The following is a 15,691-nucleotide window of genomic DNA, read 5'->3' as shown; positions in this document are numbered from 1 at the left end:
GGCACTCAGTCCATCCGATCGGTCAGTCTGTCACCGACGCGCGAGTCGAAACAACGTTAGCGCGCGATTCTTTTTTCAAACACTAAAATGTTGTTTTACTTAACCGTTTCTGTGCTTCTGGCCAGTGCTCAGGCGAAGTTCTACACTGATTGCGGTATTTATTCTATGTTTTTTTGTTATTTTTTGTTTAGTATGATAATGTGACAAAATATAGAGTTCCTCTATCAGGCAGTTCTGAAAGAACCTTGATTACTAAAATGAGTCAGTGCAATTTTAACTGCGCAATGGACCCCTCCTAGTGGTATTTGTGGATTGCATTTTACCTTTGTGTATGTTCATTCAAGTGTAGAATCACCGATTGTTCTTGGTCATCGTACAATTTGTTTTGAACATGTTGTTGATGTTTAAATTCTTCACTTTGGTGTCTGTTGACAAGTACAGTTAACGAGATAATAGCTATCTGTTCCCTTCCGTGATTCACGAAAGGGTATGACAAAGTTTGGGTTACACAACACTATCAAATTTCTAACATTTAAGTAATGGATGACGCTACGTAGTCAAGTAAACTCTACTTTGTGTGTTGATTTGAGAGTTTAATTTGACTGATACAATATAAAACACTAACTTACCTGAAAATACATTAAATCAGCATCTCTTTTTGAATTTCATATAGAATTGTAACAAAGCATCCTAGCCGTTAAACGACTCTGCAAATAAAGACAAAAATAATTAATTTTCTAATGCTCCGCAAACCTCACCTCGCGACTGAAATTAGAAAGCAGGAAACACATTTCACACACACGCAACATATTCATGAGTTAATATTATATCGAAAACAATAGATTTCATAAATGGACTTTAATTAAATTTACGGTTCACAGATGTAGAGATTTATGTTGAGCAAATGAACCCATTATGTTGAATATAATGTAAAACATATTTATATTCGGGTGATAAGAATGAATAAGGATAAAAGCGAATTGTAAAACTCAAGAACAAATGAACGAGTATATTATTATGTAGAGTTGACTATTCTACTCGTATTAATAAATAATATGTACAGTCACGGAACGAAAAGGTTCGTCAGTTTTCAAATTGATTCCTTCAACGAATCGCGAGCACATATTACCTTTTGAAACTATGTTACAGAATAATCTCGAGTTAGAGAAAATAATCTTTGACTGTTCGTCAGTAAAGTTCAAAATTATTCAGATCAAAGTTGTTTGACGATTTTTCTTGTCAAGATTATTATGATTGATAAACTAAAACCTTTTTGTTGGTTCAACCTGCCATTATTATTTCTATTAAATAAAAAAACTATTAATTGTCAATTGGTCAATGTCATCATTGCATTGCACTGATGCACAGATTAAGTAGAGATCACTGATGGGATAGAAAAATAAACAAGCAAAACCTTATTCGTTAGCAAACGTCATATTTATTTAAATGTTAGCAGCACTGTTTCTTGCACTGTTATGTTGGCAGGTTTGACTCTTACAGTACCTAGTGCAAGCGAAAACCGACACTAAGGTGACGAACCTTTTCATTCCGCGACTGTACAATGTACATACTCGTACTTAATAATTATTACACCATCAATTTAGGGCTCTACATTTTAAAGTAAATAATTGAGTCAAAGTATGGTAAAGAATAATTATAGTTTTGGGTATTTTCTACCAAAAATTTGATTTGGCGCCGAAACAAAATTAGTAATAGGTCATAACCAATTTAGAGATGACGCAGGGAATAGATCTTTACCAATTTAACATTTAAGTGACTGTTAGTTAGGATAGGTCAAGACCTCACAAGAGGGAAGTTTATAAATTGACAACATTCAGTGTGTAGTAACAAAAAAACAAGTTATTATTTAACTATTAAAATAATCGCCTGGTCTTTTATCGGTCTGAACGCCATTGTTTTAATTTTTTATCGTGTTAGTTAGTTTGTTGAACCTTTACACTGATTTAATTAACTTAGAATGGATACAATCATGCTAAATGTATTAGATAACGCTTGTATTGAAACAACTGTCATTTGTAAAACTTCGCAGTAGGTAAAAATAAACTAATTTGAGTCGTCATGGCAAATCAACGTGTCTCTTTATGAAGGACTTATGATCCCCCAGAAACCGTACTTTATTCGTTCCCCATTTCTTCAAAACCAACTAAAATTGCACAAAAAATACAAAGTTATCAAAGCAAATAGAGCATATTAACTAAGAAAAACAAATATATGCTAAGTAGAAATTGCAGTAGTTTTACACATTTCATAAAATGGTAGAGCAGCAGTAGTCTCTTGATTGCTATTCTCAATCGCGCGAGCATAACATTATGTAGGTAATTTATTACTAGTAAATTAATACTAGTACTAGCTACTCTAAACCTACCATATCACGTGTTACGTAGAGCATTTACTGGGTAATTTTGACCGATAAAATAAAAATAAATAGTCTACTAATTTCTATATTAATATTTTGTGCAAAATCTGATTGAACATTTCAAAAACTATGTAGTATCTACAAAAATACGTGTTTTAGCATTAATTTTTCAGGAGTGTACTGTCACACTGTTGTTCCTAAAATAAGCTTGCAACGGGGCGTCTTAGCTAGCTCAGTCTGACACCCCGCTGTTTAGTACTAAGTCCCAGTTCGCCTTCTGCGATGAGGGATGTGTACCTATCCAGGATGCCTACAGGGATATTGACCAAGGAAACGCACAATCAATAACACAATGACACTTTGTATTTCTAGTTCCACAATGGTTCCTTATTCTAACTTCACTGACTCTAAATTTATTATTACTACGAGCAAGTACTTTACAGGTTATTCAACAATTATAAATCAATGGCAATGAGAGGTATAGCGACGCGCCCGGTTCGCGTCCCGAAACTAGTTTACGTATCCGCGAGAGGGGCGGCGCCCTGTGCGAGGTTCAGCGAGTATTAGTGGATACTTATAACTAGGGGGGTAGGACCTGTTTTCATACGCTACAACCAGAGACCTAAGTCGTCGGGGAGCTGAAACCGTTAGGGAAAGGCGTCGGACCTACGTGGCGAGGGGGTATGAAGTTTAGGATGGGTGGCAGCAGGATTGCTACCGCGGGTTCGGGATGAGTATCGCATGCACTACTCGGTAGGGATGAGAATAGGTAGCTATCAACGATAGAACGTTTCAACAGCAACACGAAGCTTTATGGCTCCGCGGAGGTAAACGAGGTATCGAGTCAAGCCAAGTTAGTGGGAACAGTGTGGGTAGCAATTCGCTAGGGACTCTGTGCAATGCAACCGAGGGAACAATAGACGCGCGCGCGAACGTCTGGTTGTTGCAATGGCTCCCGAGCGAATGCTAGGCGCCCGCGGTCGCCGCCGTCTCTTATATTAGCTCGGTCCGTGCGGCGTGCGGCCGCGCAGCCGTAGGGTTGTCAAAATCTCCGCGCTCGGTGCTAGGGCTGTCGATGCGTCCTGGGGCGCGTCACAAGCTAAATAGATAAAATAAAAAATAAAATAACTAGGTAGTATCTCGTTTAATATATGTTTACAAAACCAATGTGATTATTTTTCTCCGAATTCATGTATGTCTTCCTTCATGTGAAAATCTATTGTCTTCCAATTATTTTTCCGTGCTATTACTTCAAAAGCAACTCAATTGGAGTTGTATGTTGTGATTGTATAAAGAACTTTTTTATACGTGCTCTTTGAAAGGAAAAAATATTTGTATGGAATAATTTAAATTATACACCTTCGTACCCATATATCCGTTGCCCGAATCAAAGCCAATTTTCATTCCAAATAATTAATCGTAATCAATCAATCCTGCCTGACGCTTATGAATTCCAATAAACAATATTGATAAAAAAACGCATATATTTATTTTCCTTCAACGGTTGACCTGGATATTTGAATAATATTGATATACGAGTATACTTTCTATTGTTGTCATTTTACGCACACGTTTTTCTTCCTCGTGCGTGTTTTCTACCGTCAGCATTTAGTTGTATCATTCAGTTATTAATCATGAACGTGATAATAACAAAGATAAATCCACGTGTACGCAAAAGTATTCAATAAGTATGCATGCACGTACGTGTTAAAGATTCAATTGAAGAGAAGAGATGCTAGTCTAGATAATTAACATAGTTTTAAGCCGTTCGCGTTCGTCAAAACATAATAATAAGTTCTTTTGTGACTAAATCCCTAAAATTGTTTATTAAAAGTATTTTCCGGCAAGATTTTCACACACTGAGGTAAACGCAATCCACTGTAGAGACTGTAGAGTAGAGGGTTCCGTTTGAGATTCCATACTGTCTACAAGTCCCTCCAAAAATGCGTGAATGCTATTTGCTATAAAAGTGCTACGGCTAACAGTATAAAAGCAAACTCTATATATAGGTACTTCATAGATATAAGCGTTAATATCGTCAGCGTCGGACTGGCCATACAGTCGAGGTGGCATTTGCCAGCCGGGCCCCAGCCTGCGCGGGCCCCCCCCGGGCCTGGGTTGCGGGGCATGCGGCAACCGCAGCACAGGGGGCCCGCGCAGCGTGGCCCCTGCGCTACGGTTGCCCGCGTGCATGTCTCGGAAACTATGCGTCGTACAAAAAATTGTACAGTCATAATTTGTAGAAAATTGCTTTGCCTACAAATATGTTAATATAACTTTTTGCCTTAAATTAAAGATTAAAGAAGTTATAACCAAAAAATAAAAAATCGTTTTTGCTTATGTATAAATTCTCTAATTTTTAATTTAGGACAAAAAGTTATGTAAACATATTTGTAGGCAAAACAATTTGCTACAAATTATGACATAGCGAATTTTTTGTAAGACGCATAAAAAAGTGTTTTCAAGATGGCGGTTGGGGGACAAGGGTGGCGACCAGTGCCGTATTATCCATAAGGAACTTTAGGCCAGTGCCTAGGGGCCCACTATAACCAGGAGCCCACTATAACCAGGGGCCCACTATAACCAGGGGCCCAGCACTCCCGAATAAAAAATGAAAAAAAAATGTTAAAGATTATTTTTATGTAACAGAACTCAAACCACCTTAAAACTTCGTCTTATTTTGGTTTACACATTCAATCGTCATAATTATTTCGATATTGTGGAACCTAATTCATTTTCGTAACGTTGGCATTACTGCTTTGGTTTACATGACAGGTCGACCGTCGACACCCTTCAGAGACTAAAAAGCCTCACTGCGGAGGCTAGGGAGAGGGGTGACTGAGGGTGTGTTGGCTGTATCATTCGATATAGCCAACGCTTTCAATACCATCCCTCATTTCACCATATTCTAGGCACTTCAACATCACAGAGTGCCTCAGTGTCAGTAACTTCGAGCGCTGCTGGCCGATTACTTACGGAATCGCGAAGTCCTGTATGTTAACAGAGACAGCCAGCAGCTCTAACGGTGCAGCGTAGCCAGCGGGGTTCCGCAGGGTTCGGTGCTCGGTCCACTCTTGTGGAACCTAGGCTTCAACTGGCTCTTCCGGGGCGTCCTTCTCGCGGGCATGAGTTTCATATGCTATGCGGATGACACTCTGGTCACTGCCCGGGGGAAGACATTTGGGGCCGCGGCACGGCTGGCGTCAGCGGGCGGCACATTCTTCGGCTGAAAGTCGCGCTGGAGAAGACTGAGACCCTCTTCTTTCTGGGCCCTCCCGACGCCCACATTGTGGTTGAGGACGTTAGGATTGACGTCAAAGATGAAATATCTGGGCCTCACGCTTGACGGGAGGTGACATTTTAGCCCGCACTTCAACGGACTAGCGCCACGCCTCCTCAAGGCAGCCGGCACACTGAGTTGGCTCCTCCCGAATTTGGGAGGGCCACAAACGAGGTGTCGTCGACTTTATGCCGGCGTTCTGAGGAGCATGGCGCTGTATGGCGCCTCAATCTGGGCGGACGCACTCAACAAGAGGGAGAATGCCGCCCTTCTCGCAGGCCCCAGCGGGCCATAGGCCCATAGCGCAGAAACTCTCAAGGACCTACCGAACGGTAGGGCACGCTGCGGCGTGCGTCCTCGCTGGTACTCCTCATTGGGAGCTAGAAGCTGGAGTCTTGTTTGTTATCTATCTCTGGATGGCAGACCAGAAGGCGCGTGAAAAGCGCCCGGCCCCGGAACGGCGCGGTGCCGTCAAGTAGGAAGAGCGCGAGATCATGATCGACCGCTGGAAGGAAGACATGACTCGCGCGCAGTTTGGCCGCCGCAATCTGGACGCCATTGGTCCTGTTCTGGACCAATGGTTGGAACGACCGCACGGGTTCCTCACGTTCCGTCTGGCGCAAGTGCTGACCAGGCATGGCTGCTTCAGTTCGTCCCTGCATAGGATCGGGCGAGAGGAATCCCCGCTGTGCCACAAATGCGACGCGGCGGATGACACGGTGCAGCACACCCTCGCGGTCTGCACAAGCTGGGAGGAGTAGCGCCGTGTCCTCACTGCGGTCGTGGGCCGGGATCTTTCGCTTCCGAGCCTGGTCAACGCCATGCTAGAAAGTGAAGGATGCTGGATGGCGGTCGCCTCCTTTTGCGAAGAGGTCATCCTTCAGAAAGAGGCAGCGGAGCGCGAGCGGAAGTACGATCCTCTCGCCTCATCGCTCCACAGGCGGAGAAGGGGGTGGAGAAGGCGGTTGTACGATCGTTCTACTCTCCCTCCAGGTGGCGGCCAGCAGGCCGGGGGTGCGGGGGCACCCTTGTCACCTCCGTCTGATGGGAACGGCTTGGCGTTTCGGGCCATTCCCGTCGGCGTCGTGTAGGGTCCGCCGTGTAGGCGAGCTGTCGCCGGTGGTGTCGCAGAAGTCTAAGGCTACGGCCGGACACTCGCGACACTTGGACTTGGGCGATGACGGAACGCCGTGGAGGTTTTAGTGTGTATACCCCGTCCTTTTGAGTCCCACACACCACCCTGTCCCCCGGCATTTCTTCCGCGACAAAAAAAAGGGGGGCCCGAAACGAGCTGTGCCTAGGGGCCCCGAGATGGTTAATCCGGCCCTGGTGGCGACCCCAAAAACTTGAGGTTAAGCTTCTATTGACCACATTGACCCACACATGTCCCAAAAATAAAATTGCGTCCTCTAATAAATGCAATACTTGGAAAATTGCCGGAAAATGATGGGAGTTTTATTTTGCTTTTTTTTATGTATTACAGTGTTTGATTCTCACAATTTTATTCACGCAAGTGACTTGTGAGAGACGATTTTCAGCATTAAAGCGCATTAAAACGAGACTTCGTTCTCTACTGGGGCAAGAACTGTTAGATTCGATAATAATTATACAGTGTGAGTCATAATAAAGTGTACATATGAAATTAGGTGACACTAGACCTATTTTTATCGACAAAAAAGAGGTCAAATTTTTTTTGAGATTTTTTAAATTATTTATATTTTTTTTTTCTTCCAATTACTTATTGTAATGAAAACTTAATAATGCTAAGTAACAGACGATACTAAAAAATACTCAGAAAATGCCAACAAATAATAAAAAATGATACTTTTTGAAAAAAATCTGCTTATAAATTCGTGTTTTTTGGTTATTTGATTTTCTCCAAAAAATGCCCCTATAACAGGTGGTTTTTATTGCTTTGTATTATTCTCTATCGTATTACCTTTGTAAAACCAAAAATCGCGTGTCTCTATGCCTATCACAACATTTTCTATGATAGTTTGAACAAAGGCCTACCACAACATTATTCTCCGCTACAGGTAGGGACAATTTTAATTTTAACTAAAATGCTTATTTTACTTCGAAATCTTTTGTTTTTATTTGAAATCTAACTTGTCTTTATCAAAATTACAAATCTAGAGCCATTTTCAGTTTCGTTGTTAACGAAGCGTTGAATGGCGCGCCCGGAGAGGCTTAGTTCAAACGATCATAGCAAATGTTGTGATAGGAATAAAGACATGCGAATGTAACAAGAATAATTCAAAGTAATAAAAACCACCTATTATAGAGACATTTTTTGGAGAAATTTATCAAATAACCAAAAAAAACAGCAATTTAAAAGCAGATTTTTTTCAAAAAGTATCATTTTTTATTATTTTTATTTTCTGAGTATTTTATGTATTTTTTTAGTATCGTCTGTTATTTAGCATTATTACTGTTTTTACAGGATATACCTCTTAGTTTAAAAGTTATTACGTTTTCTTTACAATAAGTAATTGGAAGAAAAAAAAATCTATAAAAAATTAAAAAAAAATCTCAAAAAAATTTTGACCTCTTTTTTGTCGATAAAAATAGATCTAGTTTCACCTAGTAGTAGATAGTATCCCATCACCATGATCTACTCGTAGTCTCGGGCCTCGGGATTGCGATCAGCCACCCGGGCCCTTCCGGCCCAGTCCGACCCTGAATATCGTAACTGTAAACAAAAAAATAGTTTGTACGAACTATCGCCTTTCGATAAGACTGGTATGTCATGTACCTATGTATGACCTAAAGAAATAAAACAAAACGCAATACCTACCCTGAGCACTACTATGCCAAAGAGGGAATAGAAATTAATAATTTTAATATTTATGGCCACTACACAAGCTAATATCCGCATATTTCCATGCTATTATAGAGAGTCATAAATAAAAAGATTTGTTTTTCCATACTACCAAACCAATATTTCACTGATATTGTGTATTCTCTGACCTCGATGCGAAGTAATAGATTTCTTATTAATGGGAAAATATAAATTCCCCTGGGCATCAGAAACGATATTCAACAATATGTAGAGATTTTTCCTCGGTACAAATAAAAAATCTACCAGCAAGCCAGCGTAGAGAAGATTATGCAAATGTTTCCAAAAACCACAGCAACTGCTGTTATTGTATATTTCGCATAAATAAGGTCTGATTATGTGGAAAGTAGACACAAATATTAATGTTGCCTATCTCAAAATCAAGTAAGCTCGCAGGCTTGTACCTCAGTACCACTGCCAGACTATCTTTACCTACACCTATCTCTATTTTTGTTGCAAAACATCCCCTGTTATAACTATACATGATGCCAGATATGTTTAGCTTTATTAATTAGCTTTCATCCTTGCCTAATGAATAAGAGCTCTCACTTACCTCACAGTATGACACAGGTCAGAAAGAAATTATTTAATTTAATTAACCCTATGTTAATAAAGTGAAATAGTTTCTAGGCTATTTGAAGTTTTTTTAGGTAAAAAGACTATTTCCTCTTTCCAATTTAGCATTCAGTATTAGTTAGTAGTACACACAAAGAGATAATCGAAACGTTTTTAATGTTATTCCTTCTGTCTTGCCCCAAAAAGAACTCGCAAACAAATAACTACGGATGCTACGAGTGCTACGAAATGTCCGCACAACTAATTTCTTTTCAATTTATGTTTTAAAGCGCGCCCCGCTGTTCAGTTTGTACGGGCCAAATAGAATTCGGTTTGTTTACCGAAAGATTAAAAGGTTTTATCTTTGGTATGACGTACTTGGTCGAGTCGGTTGATCTTTCTCCAATTTTGGGTTAAAGGGATCAGACGCTTCACTGGATTCTTGCACTTAAACTTTCATTGGAATTAAATTGGAATAAAATACCCATTGAATAATCGTTTATGTGTTGTTAAATATTACATCTACAGAATTTTTGGCAAACAACATAAATTAGTAGGTACATTTACGTAGTTACTTTAAATCCTCCATTTAAATCGTGCAGTTCATCATCCAAGTCCGCCGCAATGATGCATAAATGCATCATTGCGGCGGACTTGGATTACTGAGAGCTAAGTATTTTTAAAGATTTACTCGTACATTTCCCTCTCGACACGCCAGTTATAGAGGCAAGACCTTTGAAATTATGCGGTATAGTAATGAGGTTACTCATCTCCCTTCAAGAAAAGGAAAGAGCTCAGATCCACGTATAGACACTGATCGAATTCTCTCGTGCTAATAGGATTATCCTATTAATTCCTACAGAAATAAGCATTCCATCTAGGGCAATGTTGACGGAAAAACAATGGTAGGTATTGATCGCACTATAGCCTTAACGTTATTATCTTAAGCTAACTGATAGTTATGTATAAGATATAGCAAAGATCGTAGCTTCTTTGTTCAATTTATTTATGTGTATTAAATCTAATCCTTAGGGTATTTTATATTTCTATCATCATAGTTTATGCTGGCTTTGGTAGATCATACCTATTTATCGTATTTATTTATTAATAAGTACGTAAACGAGTATACCAGCTGCGAGAATCCCGCAGGGAGCAAACTATAATAAGTTAGGAACAAATGAATTATTTCGCCTCGTTTTATAAATGACACAAATCTCATTCATGTAGATTGTAGACGATCTTTTAACAGTGTAACCACAAGCTGATTGTATTTGTTTCATTAATTCCAATTAACAATGCCACTATCACAGACCGACAACATAAATGAATGATTATGATAATGCTTTACCTACATCATGCAATTTTAACTGCACATGTCAAAGCAAATCAAAGGTGAAATACGTAGGTAGGTAATCACGAGTACTTTGATAAGCTTCCAAATAATATTTCTTTGTTCGACATATTTTTTTCTCAAGTAACATTTGTTGGGCCTCCCACCGACTGGGGTGAAAATCTTTTTTTACTTCCCGGAAGGGTTTATAAATAAGTAATGTTGTAATGAATTAAAATTCCGTACACATAAAACAAAACAATCTTCATTAGAAGCCATGCGTCACAGGTACCTCCATGAGTCACTGGTGCACCCAATCAGTGCCTTGTATCATGCAAATCAGGCTGACATCAATATTTATTACCTCCTATGTAATTTGTTTATGTTCATTGAACCTGGCGAAAGGTCGGGCCTGTCATGTGATTGTGAACCAGACATAATAAAGTGATACAGAAAAATAAAAACGACTCTACCTATTTATACCTTACTTATTGTGACGATTCCCCCCAGCAAGCAAATGTTTTGTGTAGGAATAGCATAATATAAGGTTAGTTAAACATCCTCTTAGCTTTCAATGAATATCTGAAATTCATCGTTTTGGGACAAAAAGATAGGTATAGCGAGGCATGGTTCGTTTACATTGCTGAAACTAGACGTAATTTATCTTATGTTTACTTTCACATGTCCCGGTGTCTCCCAGTGGATAGCCAAATTTTTCAAAGCGAATTTGTCTTTACACTCATCATAATATTGATAGAAGGTAGAGTTAGATTATTGTAAAAAAGACCACATTTTTAAACTAGAGTGGTTATAACTAATTGAAGCTTTGACTTCGAGAAATAGAACTCTAATTCCTTACTGAAAAAGTACCACTGCTCTTTAGACACCTTCGGAACATCCAAAAGGATGTAGTTTGCATCACCCCAATACATTTGCTACATTGTATGACAAATTATCCATAAACTTTTCTAACTGCAGGTTTACTGCACTTTAATATTATTACATCAATTATTCTTCAGACACTATAGTTTATGTAATGCTGAAGTACCTACCTATACCTACTCGCAACATGGGTAGCGTGGAAAAAAGGAAATGGTTTCTTCACAAGCCACACATTCAATTGAATCCAAATGCCTAGTTTTTAGCATTAAATGCCTTTACTTCAGTCTTACTGCAGTGCAGTCTGCACGCAGTATTTATTAGGTATTATTTTATATAAATATTATACAGAATACTGCTTCACCATAAACCACAATTAATACTTATGAATGATTGCTAGTAGCAAACAGACAAACATATCCATTAGCTAGCGGATCCACGATAAAAAGTTCTAAAAGTATACAAAATTAGTCATGTGTTGTAATCTCATGTAATGAATTAGTCGTGGCATTGTAACGAGAATGGCCAATCCCATCACACAAAATTGACCGGATGTCATCCTAAACTCATTATGCTTTAACTATAGTTTAACAAAGGGTTAAACTGTGTTATAAAGAAATAAAATACTTTGTTGTTTTTGCAGAACATCGAAACGCTTTAGCTAATGTAACAAAAATTCCATAGCTCTTTGGCACGTAGGTACACTACGTGGCTCTAGCTCTAGTACACGCTAGCCATAGCTCTCGTATTCTGTGAATTAAGATAAATTTGTCACTTTTGGTGAATCATCGGAAGGTCAATCAAAATCGAGGACATAGGTAGCAGTGGTGCATAATGTTTTGCCATTGCTTCAATTTACCATGTCCGATTTCCTTTTATATCGTCTGTAAATGGGATTTTATGTAAATGTTTTTATTTTTAATTTTCCAGGCTCAAAGTTGGCTACCGTTGAAAGCGTGGGAGTGAGCGGGTGCGCAGAGGACGCCAAGGAGTGCATCCTCAAGAGGAACTCCAACGCTACCATCACCATTGACTTCACACCATGTAAGTTACCCTAGACCTACAGTCCTTGTAAACTAGACCGAGTGGATTCATTCCACTCAGCACGGTCAAAACATACCTAAGAGAGAGTCGATAAGCCTGAACAGGATTTCATAATAGGATCGAGGAGATTGAGATAATAAGAAAATATGCTCTCTGTATAACTGGACATCGAGGGAGCATTATAAAAATAACATAATCCATTTTATAAGAACCTCAACCACATTATTGTGGGAGGTATCAGACGTACCTACTTATCTGCGGAAAATTGAAATGAAAGCTACAATCAAAAATATATCTACAGGAGGAATACCTACAATCACCCCTTTTCTGAACTCTGGAGGTTATTGATTTGACGACATTGTGTTCACATTTAACTGTGGACTTACTTTTCCTTACATCGATATAATAAAACATTAAATTCACAATGCCCTCTTTACTTTTCAGCGCTGGACGTAAAAACCATAGAGACAGAAGTGCACGGAGTCATCATGAACCTGCCGGTGCCGTTCCCGCTGCCGCAGCCCGACGCGTGCAAGGACAACGGCCTCACCTGCCCCTTGAAGGTAAACCACCAGAACCCTAATCTCATTATCTAGGTGTGTAGGTAAAGATCGTTCCATCCACGAAGACGCGCCAATTTTTGGTCGAGGGAAGTGCGGGGTGCGGGGGGTGCGGAGTTTGATCAAAGCAATCCGAGCGTCATTATTGTAGTAGGTATGCGTGTGCACTCGTGGATAATTTAGCGTGTACCGATAACACTCAAACATTAGCAGAAGAATGGTGGGGCGCGTCTTCGTGGAAGAAACGATCTAACTTATTTTTTGAGGTTGCGTGAGAATAACTGAGTAGGTTCCAGCGGTAGAGGAGCGATGCTGGTGTGTTTCTGTTCAATGCCGCGAGACTAAGTGACAGCTAGCTCTGTACCTGTAACACGAAAAACTTTCGTCTTCGAATCGTTTGCGTATTCGACCAAAATTACCAAAATCGATACCCAGCCTTCGAATTCAACGATAACGTGACGATTACGATTGCCAAAATTAGTTTCGTGCTACCATTTTTCACACTAATTTCACTTTACGTCACGTTCAGGGGCGCTGTTTAAGTATTCATACTAAATCTTTTGATGGCGGTAAACAATTCGAAGTCAAAAGTTTGTCTTGCTAAAGGTACCTGCCTACTAGAACAGTAGGCAGGTACCTACCTACCTTACGTCACAAGTCACCCCACTTCCTGTAAAAGTTCGAGGAGGATAAAACCGAATCGCTTACTCTTTAATAAGAGTCATTCACTACTTAACTCCTGCCACTGCATAATGAATTTTGAATTCCAATTAACTAAGAAGTAAGTAGGTAAGTAGTTTCATTAAAAATTAAGTTAGATTGCATAGAAGTTACGTATTATTAGGGGAGGGCTGTGTTCAGCCTACTGCCTAAGTCAAATTTATGATGGTGATGAGTAGAGAATAACTGCACTAATTAATGTATTTAAACCATTACAGGCTGGCGAGAAAGCGAATTACAGGACGACGCTGCCAGTTCTCAAATCGTACCCGAAAGTAAAGGTGGACGTCAAATGGGAGCTGAAGAATGAGGCCGGCGAGGACCTGGTCTGCGTGTTGATCCCCGCCAAGATCCACTAACCCTCGGTGACGCGACTTGCCCCTGGGATGGACGTTAAAAGTGCAAAAATAGTCCTGTTATAAGTTTACAAATCGAGTCAGATTATTAAACTGCGGTCTTTTTATTAGCCAAATGAATTTCAGCAATTCTTTTGTTTTTTGTCTAGTTCACTCAGTATCTGACTCGAATAAAAAATCTCCGTCTCTAAAAAAGCTGAAACGGCCAGTTTACCTTACTTTAGTACGCCTAACGACAAGGAACCAAGCGAATTCATAAAAATCTTGGTCGGTCGGATATTGCAATTTTTATTCTACACAAAAGACGTATTTCCTTTTAACCCATCTCAGTTTAATATTATTGTAATCTCGCGGAAAAAGGAAGCCGTTATCTCCTCCCAGAAACTTAACTACCAAAGACATTCCATTTTAATGTTTTGTGAATGTGCAATATTATTATTGTCAACAAATATAGTTTTAAAAGGATGCAATATAAAATAAGAATAATTTTATTATAGTACCTACTAATAAAAATGTATGTATGTAAAGATGCCACTTCTTTATTGTATTTTTTAAATGATAGTAAAACTATTGATGACATCACAAAAAAATCAATATAAAAAGTTTGCGTGGTTTGGTGGCGTGGTTAAATGTTTTGTACAATGTAATTTTAAGTAATTTACCCACTAAAGCAGTGTAAAAATAAAAAATAAAAACTAAGGATGCTAATTTCATTTCAAGAACGGACAAAAATTTAACAATTTATTGTTCGGCTCCCCCCTTTACTAAGATATTAATCTTACTACTCTCCTATTATTTAGGTATTCGGTACCAAATCAATTTTAAGTTTTTATTGATCTTTATTAATATTAGAACTTTCAAATACAGCCCGCATAACAGCAGAATAAACTACCAAAAGGCTTATCCTAACAAAGGCATAAAGTTTGAGCACGAACCGCGATAATGCTGATACGGACCCGAATGGTTAGAAGGAAGTTTGTTGAAATAACCTGAATTTATGTAAAGTAAATGCTAAATAATACTAGGACGTACACGTAGGAAATCTACTGCCTACTTTAGGAAACCTAACTAAAGTCAGAATAACAGTTAAACCACAGAATAATAAAATAAGTGTTAAACTCGGGAAGTACCATAATATCTGGATTTTTTTAATTCTTCGTCATCAAGCCGTCATTTTATACGAGCTCAAGTTACGAGAGACAGTTTAAGAAACTTTGTTAATTTTGAACTTTCAGGAACTTATGTAAGTCCTTCTCGACACTAATCATGAACAGGAAATCGGAACATTAATTAGAGCAACTGCACGAAACTGTTAATTAAAACATTCAATGTGTGCGTACGTTATTTATTCGTATTCAAAGTTTGGTATAAAAATAAACAATTCAATTCACTTCGTATGTGATAATAATCATTTTAGGTGCTTCATTTTTGGACAGTTGTATTGCCCATTACATTTTGAAGACCTTTTGTTGACTAGCAAAGTTATAAACGAAATGGCGCAAGTTCACTATGCGGAAAATTGTCCAAGTTCAACTCCACGGCAACTTGCGCCAAAGGCAGAGGATACACGAGTGTCATGTGTAAGTGAAGTAGCAATATCGTTTGAAACACGGAAAAAAGAAGCTCAGGTATTGTTTTGCGTAATACAATACAATAGAGATGAAACGGATAGTTGTTTGGCCGGATACCGGATACCGGATATCCGGCGAGCTGCCAGGCCGGATAGCCGGATATCCGGCGGCCGGATAGTT

General features: G+C 39.1%; 1 protein-coding gene across 1 annotated transcript; it reads left to right on the top strand.

Moving 5' to 3' along the window:
• Positions 1-14,639, top strand: LOC135078137 (ecdysteroid-regulated 16 kDa protein). Its single transcript, XM_063972725.1, has 4 exons — positions 1-154; positions 12,191-12,304; positions 12,749-12,867; positions 13,803-14,639. Exons 1-4 carry the CDS (start codon positions 88-90, stop codon positions 13,941-13,943), a joined length of 441 nt encoding a protein of 146 aa, XP_063828795.1. The 5' UTR covers positions 1-87; the 3' UTR covers positions 13,944-14,639.
• The last annotated feature ends 1,052 nt before the right edge of the window (positions 14,640-15,691 follow it).

Source organism: Ostrinia nubilalis, chromosome 14 (assembly GCF_963855985.1).
Source record: "Ostrinia nubilalis chromosome 14, ilOstNubi1.1, whole genome shotgun sequence".
NCBI classification, from domain to species: Eukaryota; Metazoa; Arthropoda; class Insecta; order Lepidoptera; family Crambidae; genus Ostrinia; species Ostrinia nubilalis.
The sequence above is the reverse complement of the archived record's forward strand: the minus strand, read 5'-3'. Positions and strand labels throughout refer to the sequence as shown.